This window comes from Narcine bancroftii, chromosome 1, assembly GCF_036971445.1.
Source record: "Narcine bancroftii isolate sNarBan1 chromosome 1, sNarBan1.hap1, whole genome shotgun sequence".
In the NCBI taxonomy this organism is placed as follows: domain Eukaryota; kingdom Metazoa; phylum Chordata; class Chondrichthyes; order Torpediniformes; family Narcinidae; genus Narcine; species Narcine bancroftii.
The window spans coordinates 290194230-290210686 of record NC_091469.1 but is presented as its reverse complement, the minus strand read 5'-3'; the positions used below and the strand labels follow the sequence as shown (position 1 = coordinate 290210686).

The 16457-nt window shown below is 47.9% G+C and overlaps 1 protein-coding gene across 1 annotated transcript in view; it reads right to left on the bottom strand.

Annotated features, from left to right (window-relative positions):
• LOC138756814 (TBC1 domain family member 10A) overlaps positions 1-16457 on the bottom strand; it is a 125132-nt gene that overhangs the window by 91505 nt on the left and 17170 nt on the right. The window contains exons 3-5 of the mRNA XM_069923235.1: positions 5649-5736; positions 4523-4630; positions 3824-4016 (exon numbers count right to left, since the gene is read on the bottom strand). Coding sequence (XP_069779336.1) covers positions 3824-4016; positions 4523-4630; positions 5649-5736 — 389 coding nt within the window. The remainder of the gene's footprint in view (positions 1-3823; positions 4017-4522; positions 4631-5648; positions 5737-16457) is intronic.

Here is a 16457-nt window from a genome sequence, read left to right as displayed (position 1 = left end):
TCAGAGGTGGTAATCTCAGGATTTCTGCCTTCCCACATGCCAGTGAGGGTAGGAATAGGAAGTTGTGGCAGGTGAATGTGTGGCTGAAGAGTTGGTGCAGGGGGCAGGGGTTCAGATTTCTGGATCATTGGGATCTCTTCTGGGGAAGATCTGACCTGTACAAAAAGGGTGGGCTGTCCCTGAACTGGAGGGGGGGGGGGGGTGGGGGGAAACAATATCCTGGTGGCCAGGTTTGCTAGAGCTGTTGGGGAGGGTTTAAATTAGTTTGACAGGGGGGTGGGAACCAGAATGTGAGTCCAGAGAATAGGGCAGAAGGTCAAAAGCATGATGCTCTGTGTTCTGAGTTTGTGAGGAAGGACAGATAGGGGACAGATAAATGGAGCCAGTTAGAGTTTGAAATGTGTCTATTTCAACGCTAGGACTATTAGGAATAAAGGGGATGAACTTAGAGCAGGGATCAGTATGTGGAACTACAATAAGTCTTATGAGGAAGGTTAGCAGAGCTGGGATTTTTCTTTCCTTTGGAGCACAGAAGGATGAGAGGAAGACTTGATAGAAGTCAACAGGATTATGAGAAGCATAGATTGGGTGGACAGCCAGTGCCTGTTTTCCAAGGCAGGAATTGCAAACACCAGAGGACATTAGTACCAAGTGAAGGAGGAAAGTTTAGGAGAGACATCAGGGGTACTTTTTTTAAAAAAAAAATCAGAGAGTTGTGGGTACCTAGAATGCCTTGCCAGGGATGGAGGTGGAGGCTGAAACATTACAGGCATTTAAGGGACTCCTGGACAGGTACATGTATGGAAGCAAAATAGAGGGTGTCAGGGTAGGGAGGGTTTAGTATTTTTTAAGGAATATATGGGTCAGTACAATATTTAGGGCCAAAGGGTCTGTATTATGCTGCAGTGTTCTATGTTCTGTACCCACCATAATTCTGATTTATTGTCAGAGTACATACATCACATACGAACCTGAGATTCTTTTACCTGCGGGCGAGGTAGAATTACCATTTATTGGTACTGCAAAAAAAAAAACTGCACACAGTGTATAATTTTGTAAACCTCTATCAAATCTCCCCTCATTCTTCAGTGCTCCAGGAAATAAAAGTTCTAACCTGTGTAGCCTTTCCCCGTAACTCAGTTCCTGAGGTTCTGGCCACATCCAAGTAAATCCTGCACTCTTCCAATCTTATTAATCTATTATTGTACACATTAAGCAATACAATAAATAAAAAGTTTCAAGCATGCAAACATTTTTTTTAAAACACGAGGCCAGAATTTCTTGGCAGCAGTGAGCCATCTCACACTCACCTGCCTGCTAAATTTACACCAACCTGTGGCATACCTTCTCACAGCAACTTCCTGCCTGTGGGCTGAGTCCCTGCCTTCTGGACAGGAATGGCCTCTCCAGGCTGGGGATGAGTAGAAAAAAACCTTGTCCGAGGCAATGACGGGAAGAAAAACAACAGCAAGCCAAGTGAAATACCAGACTTAGCCAGCTTCCAAAATTTGAATTAAATTTAAAATAATAAAGCCCTGAAGGAACAGCATCTGTGGAGGGAACTGGACAGTTGCCATTTTGGGTCAAGGTCCTTCATCTGAACTGAAAGAAAAGGGTTTATGGTTTTCAAGTAATCTTTTGTTTGAATTACTTGAATAGAACATAAGAAAATTGGAGCTGGAGAATGCCATCTGACCCTTCAAAATTGCCAGTGAAAATGGTAACAGCTGACCCACACCAGGCCTCAACTCCCATCAGTGTCAGATTCCCACAGTCCTTAATCTTCCAAAATGTATCTACCTCCATTTTAAATACTCCTATTGAATCCGACTCCATAACTTTCTAGGATATAGATTTATTCACTACTATTTCCAAGAAGAACTTCTACATACCTCAGGTTTAAATGACTGGCCTCTTATTCATGACTCTCCCACCGGTGGAAACTTCTTAACATCACGTTGACAAGGCCCCTTTAATAAAATAACCCTCATTCTTCTAAGCTGCAGAACCAAATGGTGTAGCCTCTCTTTGCAGTACGATCCCCTCATCCCAGAGATTAGCCTGATCAATCTCTTTAGGACTGCCTCCAATGTTTTCATCCTTTCACGTGCTGTACTCTAGGTGTGTTCTCCTCAACACCTTATATAATTGAAACAACCATCACTAACTGGTAGTAAAACACAAAGGTCTGCAGACACCGTAGTTGAAGTGAAAACACAATGCTGGAGAAAAACAAAAGGTCAAAACATGTACTTTATACAGCCAAGATATATAACCAACGATTCAGGCTTGAGCCCTTCATCAAGGTATGGAAAATTATCGGCAGACATCGGAACAAAATGATATGGTGGGGGGGGGGGGGTGATGGTAGGGGAAGGAGCATGGTCCCAAAGGCAGAAGGTAATAGGTGGATAAGGGAGGGAAGACACAGCAGCAAACAGGAGTAGGGGAGATGGCTCTATGAATAGAGAGGGAAGGGGATGGAGAGTTGAAGGAAAGAAGACAAAGGGAAAGGGATGAGAGGGAGAATGGAGAATAGATTAGCAGAAATTGGAGGTCAGTTGGTTGGAGAGGGCCCAGCCGGAAAATTCAAGCATTGTTTCCCCAATTTATGGGTGGCCTTGGTGAGATAGTACATGAGGCCGTAGACAGACGTGTGAGTATGGGAGTGAGACGTAGAATTGACATGTTTGGCCACTGGGAGATTCCTGTCACTGATACGGAGTAACCCTAACACTAACTGGTACATAACTGAGAAATACCCAAATGCAAGTTAGCAGCCATCCCAAAACTTCCCATCCCACCTCTTCATTTAAATACATGGTTCACCATTGGACACGGTTAGCCCAGCTTCACTTCACCAAGCGCTCATCTGCTCAGTTAAACATCGATGTATACATTGAATCTTAACACTGTAATACGGAAACCAGTCTGAAGTTACCTCACCACCAATTAAGCACAAGATCCACACCCAAGTAAGGCTACCACACAATTGGTTCTCCAAGGTCATGTGGGGGCACCTGGGCCAGCCCCTTTAGCTGACTGCAGCATAAAACCCAACATGTGGAGCAGCTCACTTTCTTTATTCCCTCAAGACATCCCAGAGCTCCAATCCAGGTTGCGGGCTAACAGGTGACGCCAAAAGACTGTCTGATCCAGGTTGTGAGCTGTGGGCAATGCTGGAGACCAGTTGTGTACTGTATGTTAGTACAGAGTAGTGGGGGCTATAGTGGCATATACCCATTATAGTTGTGTGATAGTACAGATCTATCACCAATGTACATAGTGTATATAGTTACTGTATCTAGACTGTGCTTACAGCGATTGGCTGAGAGCTAAGCCACCCCTATTGTCTGGGCCTTAAAGGGTTGTGTCCCTAGCCAGGTCGGATCATTCTGGACTGGTCGGCCACCTGTGAAGAGCTCCTGTCTTTTGCTAATAAAAGCCTTGGTTTGGATCAACAAGTCTTTGATTCTTTCAACGAGCTCTACAAGTTGTAATTAGACTAGTTTTTTCTCTGTCATTTATCGTGCTTGTGTATTGCAGAGTGGCATAATGGCTGTAACCCTAACATGCTATTGAGAGTTGCAAGCATCTTTATTTGACTAGTGAACGATGCATATGATTTGTGTTCTACTGTTGAGTGTATGTATGTGTGTGTCTCTCTCCCCCCCCCCCACCCCCCCACCCCCCCCCATGTGCCAATAAAGATCACTGTTTTCTACTCACACATGTCCAGGACTTTTACTCTTTGAACCCGTCGAACCTATTCTCCTCAGCACAATTACCCAGGCAACCCCCTACAGACAGTTCATCATCTCACCTACATCCAGCACAATCTGTCTCAAGGTTTCAACCTTGACTTCTGAGTTTGGGTCAGGTGCTTGGATCCTGGCTCCACCAGCCATTCCTCCCCTTGTGTTGTCTGCATTGTCCAATGTGGAGCCAGCCATTTGTAATCCATATTCATTCACTCCAAGGGTGTCCAGCTGACTGCGGAGCTCCTGCACGTAATCCTGGCATAAACATTGGCAGTGTTAACACAACCAGAGTATTCCATTATTTAAATTTTACCACAAACATCTGGACCCATTGTCATTGGCCCTGAAGAGCAATCCAGTTTAATCCAACTTCCAGCACTTGTTTGGCACATTAAATGTGGGGACAAAATCATTGCTCCACCACTCACTGGATGAAAAATTAATTCTCAATGCCCCAATTCTTCCATCAACTACATTAAGATGTTATATTTCGAATATACTTGTGTTATCATCAAATTTTTTTGGACCACTTTTTCAGGCCAAAAATGTTGTTGGGGTGGGGGGGGTGGGGGGTGGGTGTCAACTTTTACATGGGCCAAACCTTTGACCTCAGTAAGTACCTGTGTCATCCCAGCTGTTAATTGAAGAGCTATCTGTTTTCTTCAAAGTAATCTCTGCCTTGGTGTTCGGTCTAACAGAATATTGGTGGCATAGTTTAATTTTTTTTATATATAAAAGTGTTTTAGATAAATTTTCCTTACCTGGTAGGTGTGAGTGATACTCTCTTTAACTCGTTCTCTGCCCAAAAGGCACTTCCACAGTTGACCACGCAGCTCAGAGGGGACACCAGATTCGATTAAGCCTTGTACCTGAAATAAATTTTGAAATGGAACATAGATGCAAATATATCTCTCAACTCTACTCTGTTTCACAATACCCTGCAGAATGGTGAACACTTGTCAATGTACCAAGAATCTGGAGCATACTTCTACCCTCCTCAATTTTGCACCAGGAGCCTGGCACAACCACTTGTCCTTCCTGCCACGGTGCGTGGCTCTGCCAGGAAACTGGGTGCTGGGAACTTGAAGCAACTTCCCCATTTTGCTACTGCAATGGGAATGCGCGGTGTGAACCCCTGCGCTGGGACAAAGGGTTCAGGGCTGCACCCTGGCCAACGGTGCTGGAGACTGCGTGTTGACTGACTGCCCAGATCCCACACTCTCATCATCTGCTGCTTGGATGTGATGGAAACTGTCCACCCCTTTCTTTATTTGGCTGCTCATTTCTCTCCTTTTACTGTGCTACAAGCTCAACGTTTTTCACCGAAGGTGATTAAACAATTTCTGTGTGAAGAAAACACAAAAAATACTAGAGAATGGAGGGTCTAATGAGAATGAGGAACTGAAGAGAAATAAGTATGAGTTAAAAAAAGCTGGTTGTTGATAGCAAAAAAACACTAAAATCTCAAGGACCTGATGATCTACGTCCAGACACCTGACAGGAGTAGACATTAGAGGTGAATTCACGCTTTGGTCATCATCTTGCAAAGCTCAGATGAAGAAGAGGGAAAGTATTCTGCACGCCCTTTGTTCAAGGAAAATCATTGTTATTAGACTACTGGGTGGCACAACTAGCATTATGGTTGGTGCAACACTGTTACAGCATTAGTGACTGGGTATGAATCCCGTGCTGTCTGTAAGGAGTTTGTACGCTCTCCCTGTGTCTGCGTGGGTTCTTCCCGGGGGCTCCGGATTCATCACACCATTTGAAATGTACCGGGAATTGAGGTCAATTGGGTGTAAATTGGGTGGCACGGGCTCATGGGCCGAAATGCCCTGTTACCACGCTATATATCTAAATTTAAGTAAAATTGAGTATTCTAGTTACCTCACAGGTGTAGGAATCACTGTCCTCATTCCAGTTGCTGAGCATCTCCTGCCATAATCGTGTCTTGGAAGTGCTCACTCTTGGGTAACTGGGAATTGTGATACAGGAGACAAATATTGTAAAACAGAAAATAAGAACATAGATTTCAATTGAGCCTTCACAACCTTAGAATGACCCAAAGCAAGTTCAAATTTATTATCATCTGATTGTACAAGTACCATGCACGGTTCAAGTAGTAGTTAGTGCAATGCCTTTACAGCGCCAGTGACCCGGGTTCAAATCCGGCGCTGACTGCAAGGAGTTTGCACATTCTCCCCATATCTGTGTGGGTTTTCTCTGGAGGCTCTGGTATACTCCCATCTTCAAAATGTACTGGGTGGGGGGGGGGGGGGCGGTTGTAGGTCAATTGGGTGTAATTGGGCGGCACAGGCTCATGGGTCGAAATAGCCTGTTACCAAGATGTATGTCTAAATTTTTTTTTAAACTTTAAATTTTATCATGATGAAACAGTGTTCTCCGGTCCTTGGAGCAAAAACTTGCGAATTCAGATCCCGACAAATGATCATTGTTCACAGTATATATTTACACATATTAAACTAAGTAAATATTACTGTTAAATAAATAGTAGAGTCATGGAGGGTCTGTATAAGCAGTTCCTTTGGTTGTTCACCATTCTCACTGCCCGTGGGAAGAAGCTGTTCCTCAGCCTGGTGGTTCTGGCTCTGATCCTCCTGTATCTCCTTCCCTGACGGGAGCAGCTGGAAGATGCAGTGTGCAGGGTGGTAGGGGGTTCTTCACTGAGTGAAACACAACAGTTTGCAGACACCGAGATTAGAGTAAAAAGACACAAAAATGTTACAGGAACTCAGCCGGTCTCGCAGGGTCCACAGGAGGTAAAGATATTTCGGGCCTGAGCCCTTCCTCAAGGTATAAGCAAAGAACAGGTAGGCGTCAGAATAAAGATTGAAGAATGGCAAGGGTAGGATTCCAAACAAACAAGGGTGTTAATTGGATATGATAAGAGGGAAGGTGAGAATTTATTTTGGCTCTGTGAAAGGAGTCAAAAGGAAAAGGGGAGAGAGAGAGAGAGAGAGAGAGCGCAAGCATGCTTGCGCTAGTCGAAAGGCAATGGGGAGATGAAGAGGCGGGATGGGGTTGCACGCCCTCTTTAGACACCATCTTGGTAAGCACATCGATGGAGAAGGGGGACCCCAGTGATCCTCTCTGCCACTCTTATGGTCCTGTGGATTGACCTCTGATTGATGTTCAGCAACAACCGTACCACATTTTAACAAACAATTAGGCACTGCTTGTGTAGTCACTATTATAAGAAACCTTGCAGCTAATTTTCATGCAGGTAATGTCCAGAGACAGCAATGAGCAACCTGTGCAGCAGCTTTGAGTCTCCAATGGACATCAGGCCATAAGACATAAGAGTAGAAATAGGCCATTCAGCCCATTGTGTCTGACCCACCATTTAATCATGAACTGATCCATTTTCCCACTCAGCCCCACTGCCCGCCCTTCTCCTCATAACCTTTGATGTCCTGGCTAATCAAGAACCTATCAATCTCTGCCCTAAATACACCCAATAACCTGACCTCCACAACCATCTGCAACAACAAATTCAACAGATTTATTACCCTCTGGCTGAACAAATTCCTTCTGGCTAAAGACATGGAATCCAAGATCTCTCAGTTTGTCCACACTGCTCATAAATCATCCTATTAACATTGTATTAGGCCTTAAATTTAACGTACTGAAATCAACTAGTTCACACTTCTCTGGATTGATGAACATCATTTTGTGAGATTATGTTGAATCTTGATATGATTTATTGAGCAAAAAAAAATCCTCTGCAATATCTGGACTGATGTTTATGAGGGACAAGTCAAGTCAAGTTTATTGTCATCTGATTGTACAAGTACAACCCAACGAAACAGCATTCTCCAGTCCTCAATGGAAAACACACAGACACATAACCAAACATACATACAGACAAACAATACATATGTAGGGCAAGAATTTTATCCATACAAATAAATAAATTTTGTTTTGTGCTGATGAGAGTCTCAGAGGGTCAGTGTGAGCAGTTCCTTTGGTCATTCAGCATTCTCACTGCCTGTGGGAAGAAGCTGCTCCTCATCTGGTGGTGCTGGCTTTGATACTCCTGTTTCTCCTTATCCGATGGGAGCAGCTGAAAGATGCTGTGTGCAGAGTAGAAGGGGTCCTCAATGATTTTGTGCGTCCTCTTCAGACAACGATCCTGGTGGGGAGGAGTGACTCTCCCACGCTTATGGTCCTGTAGATTGACCTCCAATCTCTGCTGCAACCATACCACATTGTGATGCAGCCAGCCAGGACACTCTTGCTAGAGTTCCTATAGAAGGTTGGTCACCTTAGTTGCTCCAGTCTTCTCAGGAAATGCTGTTGTGCCTTCCTGACAAGTGAGGAAATGTGTATCCACAAGTGAACTCCAAGGAAGTTGGTGCTCTCCACTACAGAGTCATTGGTGTGTAGTGGAGGGTGGTCATTCCTAGTCCTCCTGAAGTCTATAATCATCTCCTTCATCTTGTCCACACTGGGACTCAGGTTGTTACTCTTGCACCATTTCACGAGATTTTCCACCTCTTCTCTGTAGTCATCATTGTTGCTGATGAGGCCAACGACTTTTGAGTCATCTGCAATCTTGATGACACTGTTAGAACTGGATCTGGCATCATGGGTCAGTAGCATCAACAAGAGTGGGCTGAGCACACAGCCCTAATGTGTGCCAGTATTCAGTGTGATGGTGCTCGCATTTCTGCTACTGACCTGGACTGACTGTGGTCATTCCATTAGAAATGAGGGAGGAAACCAGGAGAATGTGCAAACTCCACACAAATAGTATCGGTGGTCAGTGGTGTCACTAGGGTTGGTACCACCCAGTGCCACAACTCACGGTATCACCCCCTCCCCCCAATGAACCTCCTCTTGAACTAGACCATACAAAATTCTTAGTCAGCATGGGCAAGATGGGCTTATGGCCCATTTCTGTGCTGTCCAACTCTATGATACCATCAAGAACTTAATACTCACTTCATTTGCAGTAGATCCATATAATTGACGCAACTCCAAAACTGCCCGGAGTGAATCATGAAAATTGATGGTATAGTGGACAGTGAAGAAGGTTATCTGAGATTTCACCCAGATGTGGATCATATGTGGAAATGGACCAAGGAAAGGGAGATGGAATTTAACACATGCAAGTGTGAGGAACTGCATTTTGGGAAGTCAAATAAGAGCAGGTCTTGCACAGTAAATGGCAGGGCCATAGAGAACATAACAAAGCAGGCAAGGCCTTTGGGTACAGGTTAGTTGAAATTGCTGACACAGGCATGCAGCGATGAAGAAGCATTTGACCCACCTGCCTCCATCAGTGAGGGCATTGAGTGCAAAAGTTGAGGCATTGGCGAGATTACATGGGAGTATTAAGACTGAGAAGACTGAAGCAGGCAAGGCTATGGGCCACCTTCTACAGGAGCTCTACTGAGAGTATCCTGGCCAACTGCATTGCAGTGTGGTACAGTTCCTGCAGAGAAATGGATCGGAGGTCAATCCACAGGACCATAAGAAAGGCAGAGAGAATCAGTGGAGTCTCCCTCATGCTCCCCCCTCCCCTCATCAACATGATCTACCAGGATGGTTGTTTGAAGAGGATGCGCAAAACCATTGAGGGCCCCTTCCACCCCACACAGCATCTTTCAGCTGCTCCTGTCGGGGAAGAGATACAGGAGGATCAGAGCCAGTACCACTAGGCTGAGAAACAGCTTTTTCCCCCCACAGGCAATGAGAATGCTGAATGACCAAAGGAAGTAACTCTCCAATATTCATGAAACAATACTTATTTATTTATTTGTATGGAGATTATTTGCCCCGCATATGTATTGTTTGTCTGTACGTGTGTCATCCCTGGTTCAGTGTCTGCATATTTTGCACCGAGGACTGGTGAACAGTGTTTCTTCAGGTTGTACTTGTACAATCAGATGGCAATAAACTAGACTTCTGTGAAGTTCTGGTCACTTAGTTATTGGAAAGATGTCATTAGGCTGGAAAAGGGTGGAAAAAATTAGCAAAGATGCTTTTAAATTTAGACATACAGCACAGTAACAGGCCCTTTGGGTCCATTAGCCTGTGCCGCCCAAATAAACCCAATTAACTTACACTAACTCCCATATATTTTGAAGAGTGGGAGGAAACTGGAGAACCCAGAGGAAACCCTTCCAGACATGGGGAGAACATACAAACTCCTTACAGACAGTGCTGGATTCAAACCAAAGTCACTGGCGCAGTAATAGCATTGCACTAACTGCCTCACTAACTGTGTTACCGAGATGAGAGCTGACATCAAAATGAGGTATACAAAATTATGAGAGGAATAGATAAAGTAAATGGAAAGGAAATGTAACAGTAGGGGTGACAGGGGAAGGATTTAACTGGGACAACTTTTTCCACGCAAAGGGTGGTTGGTATATGGTGAAAACACTGAAATGCTGGAGAAACTCAGCCGGAGTTTTCAGCGTCCATAAAAGTCAAAGATACAGTACATTGTTGAGATTTCATTGAAGAAAGGCTCAGGGCCTGAAATGTCGGCAATATATCTGCTTTTTTTATGGACGGCATTTCAGTGTGCTTTTACAGCATCACAGCATCTGCGCGCCACTCTGGTAGCTATATGGAACAGGCTGGCAAAGGAAGCCGTTGGTGCATTTAACAGCTATTTGACTGGTGTATGAATAGGAAAGGTTTACAAAGATATAGACCAAATGAAGGCAGATGTGAATCGCGCAGTTAAGCATGAGTCAATCAGGAAGGTCTGTTTCCAAGTTGCGCTTCAAATGGCCCTGATCGTTCAGAAGGAGTATCTTAACACAACAAACTTTGCCATGTTTTTATTGAATAATTCACTCTGCTATATTGACAGTGTAGGCTATTAATTTGATATGATGCATTGGTGGCTTGGTTATTTTGAGTGAGATCACTTTGGAATATTTTGTAGGTTTATTTTGTGAGAGATGAGTAAAACTGATATAAAAATATGAAGATGAGGAAACTAATATAGATACATGGGTAAATTAATAAAGCCAGTATGAACAGGATAAGAAATGGATATTAGAATGTAGGAAGCAGTCAGTCTGAGTAAGATAAGGGTCTTCTAGCCCTAGATAGAATTAGCAGGTTTTGCATATGTAATTAGTAAGCCCTAGACAGTATTAGCAAGTTCTACATATGAAGCTCTCCCTGTGCCCGGACTGGGGCCGCCATCTCCCACTCTCTGCCCGGATCGGGGCCTCCGATCCCCGGGGCGGCCCCGGCCCCGGTCTGGGCAGGAGCAAGGGGGAGGCGGCGGCCCCGACCTCGGTCAAGTGAGGCAGGCAGAGGCCCCGATCCGGGCAGAGAGTTGGAGGCGGCGGCCCCAGTCAGGGCACAGGGAGAGCAGCGGCGGCCCCGGCCCCGGTCCGGGCAGTATCGACTGACCTAGGAGGGGAGGCAGACCCCTCCAGCCCGGGTAAGAAACCTGCATAGGAGAAGGCCACTCCGATATAAAACCTACGATCCAAGGACCTCGCTGCCACGTCCCAGCTTGCTTGGCCACGGCACACGAACCATGGGTGTAAAGGGTGGGGCCAGTACTGCGCGCACTGCACTCCACCTAAAAGCTCCTTTGCGCATGCCCGAGGTCAGGTCCACGTCCTCCCCCTCCACGTCCTCCCCCTCCACGTCCTCCCCCCTCCACGTCCTCCCCCTCCACGTCCTCCCCCTCCACGTCCTCCCCCTCCACGTCCTCCCCCTCCACGTCCTCCCCCTCCACGTCCTCCCCCTCCACGTCCTCCCCCTCCACGTCCTCCCCCTCCACGTCCTCCCCCTCCACGTCCTCCCCCTCCACGTCCTCCCCCTCCACGTCCTCCCCCTCCACGTCCTCCCCCTCCACGTCCTCCCCCTCCACGTCCTCCCCCTCCACGTCCTCCCCCTCCACGTCCTCCCCCTCCACGTCCTCCCCCTCCACGTCCTCCCCCTCCACGTCCTCCCCCTCCACGTCCTCCCCCTCCACGTCCTCCCCCTCCACGTCCTCCCCCTCCACGTCCTCCCCCTCCACGTCCTCCCCCTCCACGTCCTCCCCCTCCACGTCCTCCCCCTCCACGTCCTCCCCCTCCACGTCCTCCCCCTCCACGTCCTCCCCCTCCACGTCCTCCCCCTCCACGTCCTCCCCCTCCACGTCCTCCCCCTCCACGTCCTCCCCCTCCACGTCCTCCCCCTCCACGTCCTCCCCCTCCACGTCCTCCCCCTCCACGTCCTCCCCCTCCACGTCCTCCCCCTCCACGTCCTCCCCCTCCACGTCCTCCCCCTCCACGTCCTCCCCCTCCACGTCCTCCCCCTCCACGTCCTCCCCCTCCACGTCCTCCCCCTCCACGTCCTCCCCCTCCACGTCCTCCCCCTCCACGTCCTCCCCCTCCACGTCCTCCCCCTCAAAAGATGCTCACAAACTCAAGCTAGCATGCTGGAACATCAGAACCATGCTAGACAAGGCTGACAGCCACCGACCTGAACGTCGGTCTGCCCTCATTGCACATGAACTCCTCAGACTTGACATCGACATAGCCGCTCTCAGTGAAGTCCGCCTGGCAGATGTAGGCAGCCTCCAAGAACGCGGCGCGGGCTACACACTCTACTGGTCTGGCAAGCCTTCGGATGAACAACGCCTATCTGGTGTAGGCTTCATGGTCAAGAACTTCATTGCCTCCAAACTTGAAAACCTTCCAACAGGCCACTCGGACCGAATCATGTTCATGCGACTCCCCCTTCAAAACAAGCGTTGCATCACCCTCATCAGTGCCTATGCTCCAACCCTCCAGGCGGAACCAGCAGAAAAGGACAAGTTCTACACTGCGCAACCTCATCCAACGCACCCCTACAGCCGACAAGGTTGTCATCCTTGGCGACTTCAACGCTCGCGTCGGCAAAGACTCAGAAACCTGGCCAGGAATCCTAGGCAAGCATGGCGTCGGCAAGTGCAACGACAATGGGCACCTCCTGTTGGAGCTCTGCGCAGAACAGCGGCTTGTCATTACAAACACCCTTTTTCAGCAGAGGGACAGCCTTAAGACTACCTGGATGCATCCCCGATCCAAACACTGGCACCTCCTGGACTACATCCTGGTGCGAGAAAGTGACAAACGAGATGTGCTCCACACCAGGGTCATGCCCAGCGCGGAATGTCACACTGACCACCGGCTGGTTCGCTGCAAGCTCAACCTTCACTTCATGCCAAAGCCCAGGAACAGTAAAGCCCCCAGAAAGAGGTTCAATGTTGGAAACCTGCAGTCAGACGAAGCGAGAGGAAATTTCCAGGCAAACCTCAAAGCAAAGCTCGACGATGCAATCTGCTTCACGGACCCGTCCCCTGAAACCCTCTGGGATCAGTTGAAGACTACCATACTGCAATCCACTGAAGAGGTACTGGGCTTCTCCTCCAGGAAAAACAAGGACTGGTTCGACGAAAACAGCCAGGAAATCCAGGAGCTGCTGGCAAAGAAGCGAGCTGCCCACCAGGCTCACCTTACAAAGCCGCCCTGTCCAGAGAAGAAACAAGCCTTCCGTTGCGCACGCAGCCATCTTCAGCGCAAACTCCGGGAGATCCAAAATGAGTGGTGGACTAGGTTCGCCAAGCGAACCCAGCTCAGCGCGGACATTGGCGACTTCAGGGGTTTCTACGAGGCTCTAAAGGCTGTGTACGGCCCCTCACCCCAAGTCCAAAGCCCGCTGCGCAGCTCAGACAGCAAAGTCCTCCTCAGCGACAAGATCTCCATCCTCAACCGATGGTCAGAACACTTCCAATCTCTCTTCAGTGCCAACCACTCAGTCCAAGATTCCACCCTGCTCCAGCTCCCTCAACAGCCCCTAAGGCTAGAGCTGGATGAGGTCCTCACGCAGGATGAGACATATAAGGCAACCGAACAACTGAAAAGTGGCAAAGCAGCAGGTATGGATGGAATCCCCCCAGAGGTCTGGAAGGCTGGCGGCAAAACTCTGCATGTCAAACTACATGAGTTTTTCAAGCTTTGTTGGGACCAAGGAAAACTGCCTCAGGACCTTCGTGATGCCACCATCATCACCCTGTACAAAAACAAAGGTGAGAAATCAGACTGCTCAAACTACAGGGGAATCACGCTGCTCTCCATTGCAGGCAAAATCTTCGCTAGGATTCTCCTAAATAGAATAATACCTAGTGTCGCCGAGAATATTCTCCCAGAATCACAGTGCGGCTTTCGCGCAAACAGAAGAACTACTGACATGGTCTTTGCCCTCAGACAGCTCCAAGAAAAGTGCAGAGAACAAAACAAAGGACTCTACATCACCTTTGTTGACCTCACCAAAGCCTTCGACACCGTGAGCAGGAAAGGGCTTTGGCAAATACTAGAGCGCATCGGATGCCCCCCAAAGTTCCTCAACATGATTATCCAACTGCACGAAAACCAACAAAGTCGGGTCAGATACAGCAATGAGCTCTCTGAACCCTTCTCCATTAACAATGGCGTGAAGCAAGGCTGTGTTCTCGCACCAACCCTCTTTTCAATCTTCTTCAGCATGATGCTGAACCAAGCCATGAAAGACCTCAACAATGAAGACGCTGTTTACATCCGGTACCGCACGGATGGCAGTCTCTTCAATCTGAGGCGCCTGCAAGCTCACACCAAGACACAAGAGAAACTTGTCCGTGAACTACTCTTTGCAGACGATGCCGCTTTAGTTGCCCATTCAGAGCCAGCTCTTCAGCGCTTGACGTCCTGTTTTGCGGAAACGTCCAAAATGTTTGGCCTGGAAGTCAGCCTGAAGAAAACGGAGGTCCTCCATCAGCCAGCTCCCCACCATGACTACCAGCCCCCCCACATCTCCATTGGGCACACAAAACTCAAAACGGTCAACCAGTTTACCTATCTCGGCTGCACCATTTCATCAGATGCAAGGATCGACAACGAGATAGACAACAGACTCACCAAGGCAAATAGCGCCTTTGGAAGACTACACAAAAGAGTCTGGAAAAACAACCAACTGAAAAACCTCACAAAGATAAGCGTATACAGAGCCGTTGTCATACCCACACTCCTGTTCGGCTCCGAATCATGGGTCCTCTACCGGCATCACCTACGGCTCCTAGAACGCTTCCACCAGCGCTGTCTCCGCTCCATCCTCAACATTCATTTGAGTGCTTTCATCCCTAACGTCGAAGTACTCGAGATGGCAGAGGTCGACAGCATCGAGTCCACGCTGCTGAAGATCCAGCTGCGCTGGGTGGGTCACGTCTCCAGAATGGAGGACCATCGCCTTCCCAAGATCGTGTTATATGGCGAGCTCTCCACTGGCCACCGTGACAGAGGTGCACCAAAGAAGAGGTTCGAGGACTGCCTAAAGAAATCTCTTGGTGCCTGCCACATTGACCACCGCCAGTGGGCTGATATCGCCTCAAACCGTGCATCTTGGCGCCTCACAGTTTGGCGGGCAGCAACCTCCTTTGAAGAAGACCGCAGAGCTCACCTCACTGACAAAAGGCAAAGGAGGAAAAACCCAACACCCAACCCCAACCAACCAATTTTCCCCTGCATCCGCTGCAACCGTGTCTGCCTGTCCCGCATCAGACTTGTCAGCCACAAACGAGCCTGCAGCTGACGTGGACTTTTACCCCCTCCATAAATCTTCGTCCGCAAAGCCAAGCCAAAGAAAACATATGAAGAGGTTGTAGCCCTGAGAGTTGGGAAGGTGTAAATTAGAACAAAGGCAGGTTTGTGAATAAGGACAATGAGAATAATGACGTGATGAGACACCGACAGGATACCCCTCTGGTCCTCCAAGTTCACAGAAACAGCACGTAGGCAGGCAGGATTGCCTAATGCCAAACCTATCCAGGAGGCAGAAGAATGTAAGGGGGAGGGTATTCCTATACTGAAATAAACTGTATAAAAGTTGGGTGAGCCCTAGTGTATGTGTGTATTCCCAGGGAAAGGGGAAGCACCCAACTTTGCATTGTTGTATAATAAATGTTCTTTGTTCTCAATTTTTGTCTCGAGCAATTTCTGTGAAGTTACTTCTGTTTCTAACAAATGGGGCTCGTCCGGGATCCCACTCCCTCCACTGACAGAGTGCCCGACGACGGGGATAGGTGCACCCCAGCTGATTCAGCTGGACTCACGGACGAAGGGTGACTGGTCAGTGGATGAAGCGAGTGATATCCGAGAAGAGGCATTGAGAACAAACAACGAGAGGACGTTAAGGAAGCGCGCTAGAACTAGCTAGTGGACCTCGGTAAGAGAAATTTTACTTACCTGTTAGTATGGGAGGTGTGAGTAGTAAGGAAGAGAGTCCTAGTGAAGGATGAGAGGATCAGATAACCAAGCAAAGTCCGTTAGGATTAATGTTATCTGATTGGGGTGCAGGGAGAACCCGTGGGAAGGACAAACTGACCATGGTCAGGTATTGTTGTTTGGATTGGCTAAAAGCCCGATTAAGGGGAGCTCTGTATATTGGCCAAAGCTCGGATCCGAGGATGACTGGATGTGTCAAGCATTGAACATCTGGCTCTATCAAAACCAAAGAGATAATCTTGAGAGCAGGGAATATGCAGCCTGCTGGCTCAGGGGTTCATTTGATCAATTGGTTTTGAATGAAAAGGAATGCAAGGACAAGAGAGATGAGGAACCTTTTGTCCCTGAACCACAAGGATGAGATGTGTTACATTCCCTTCCTCCACCTGATGTTCCTCCTATGCCGGCTCCT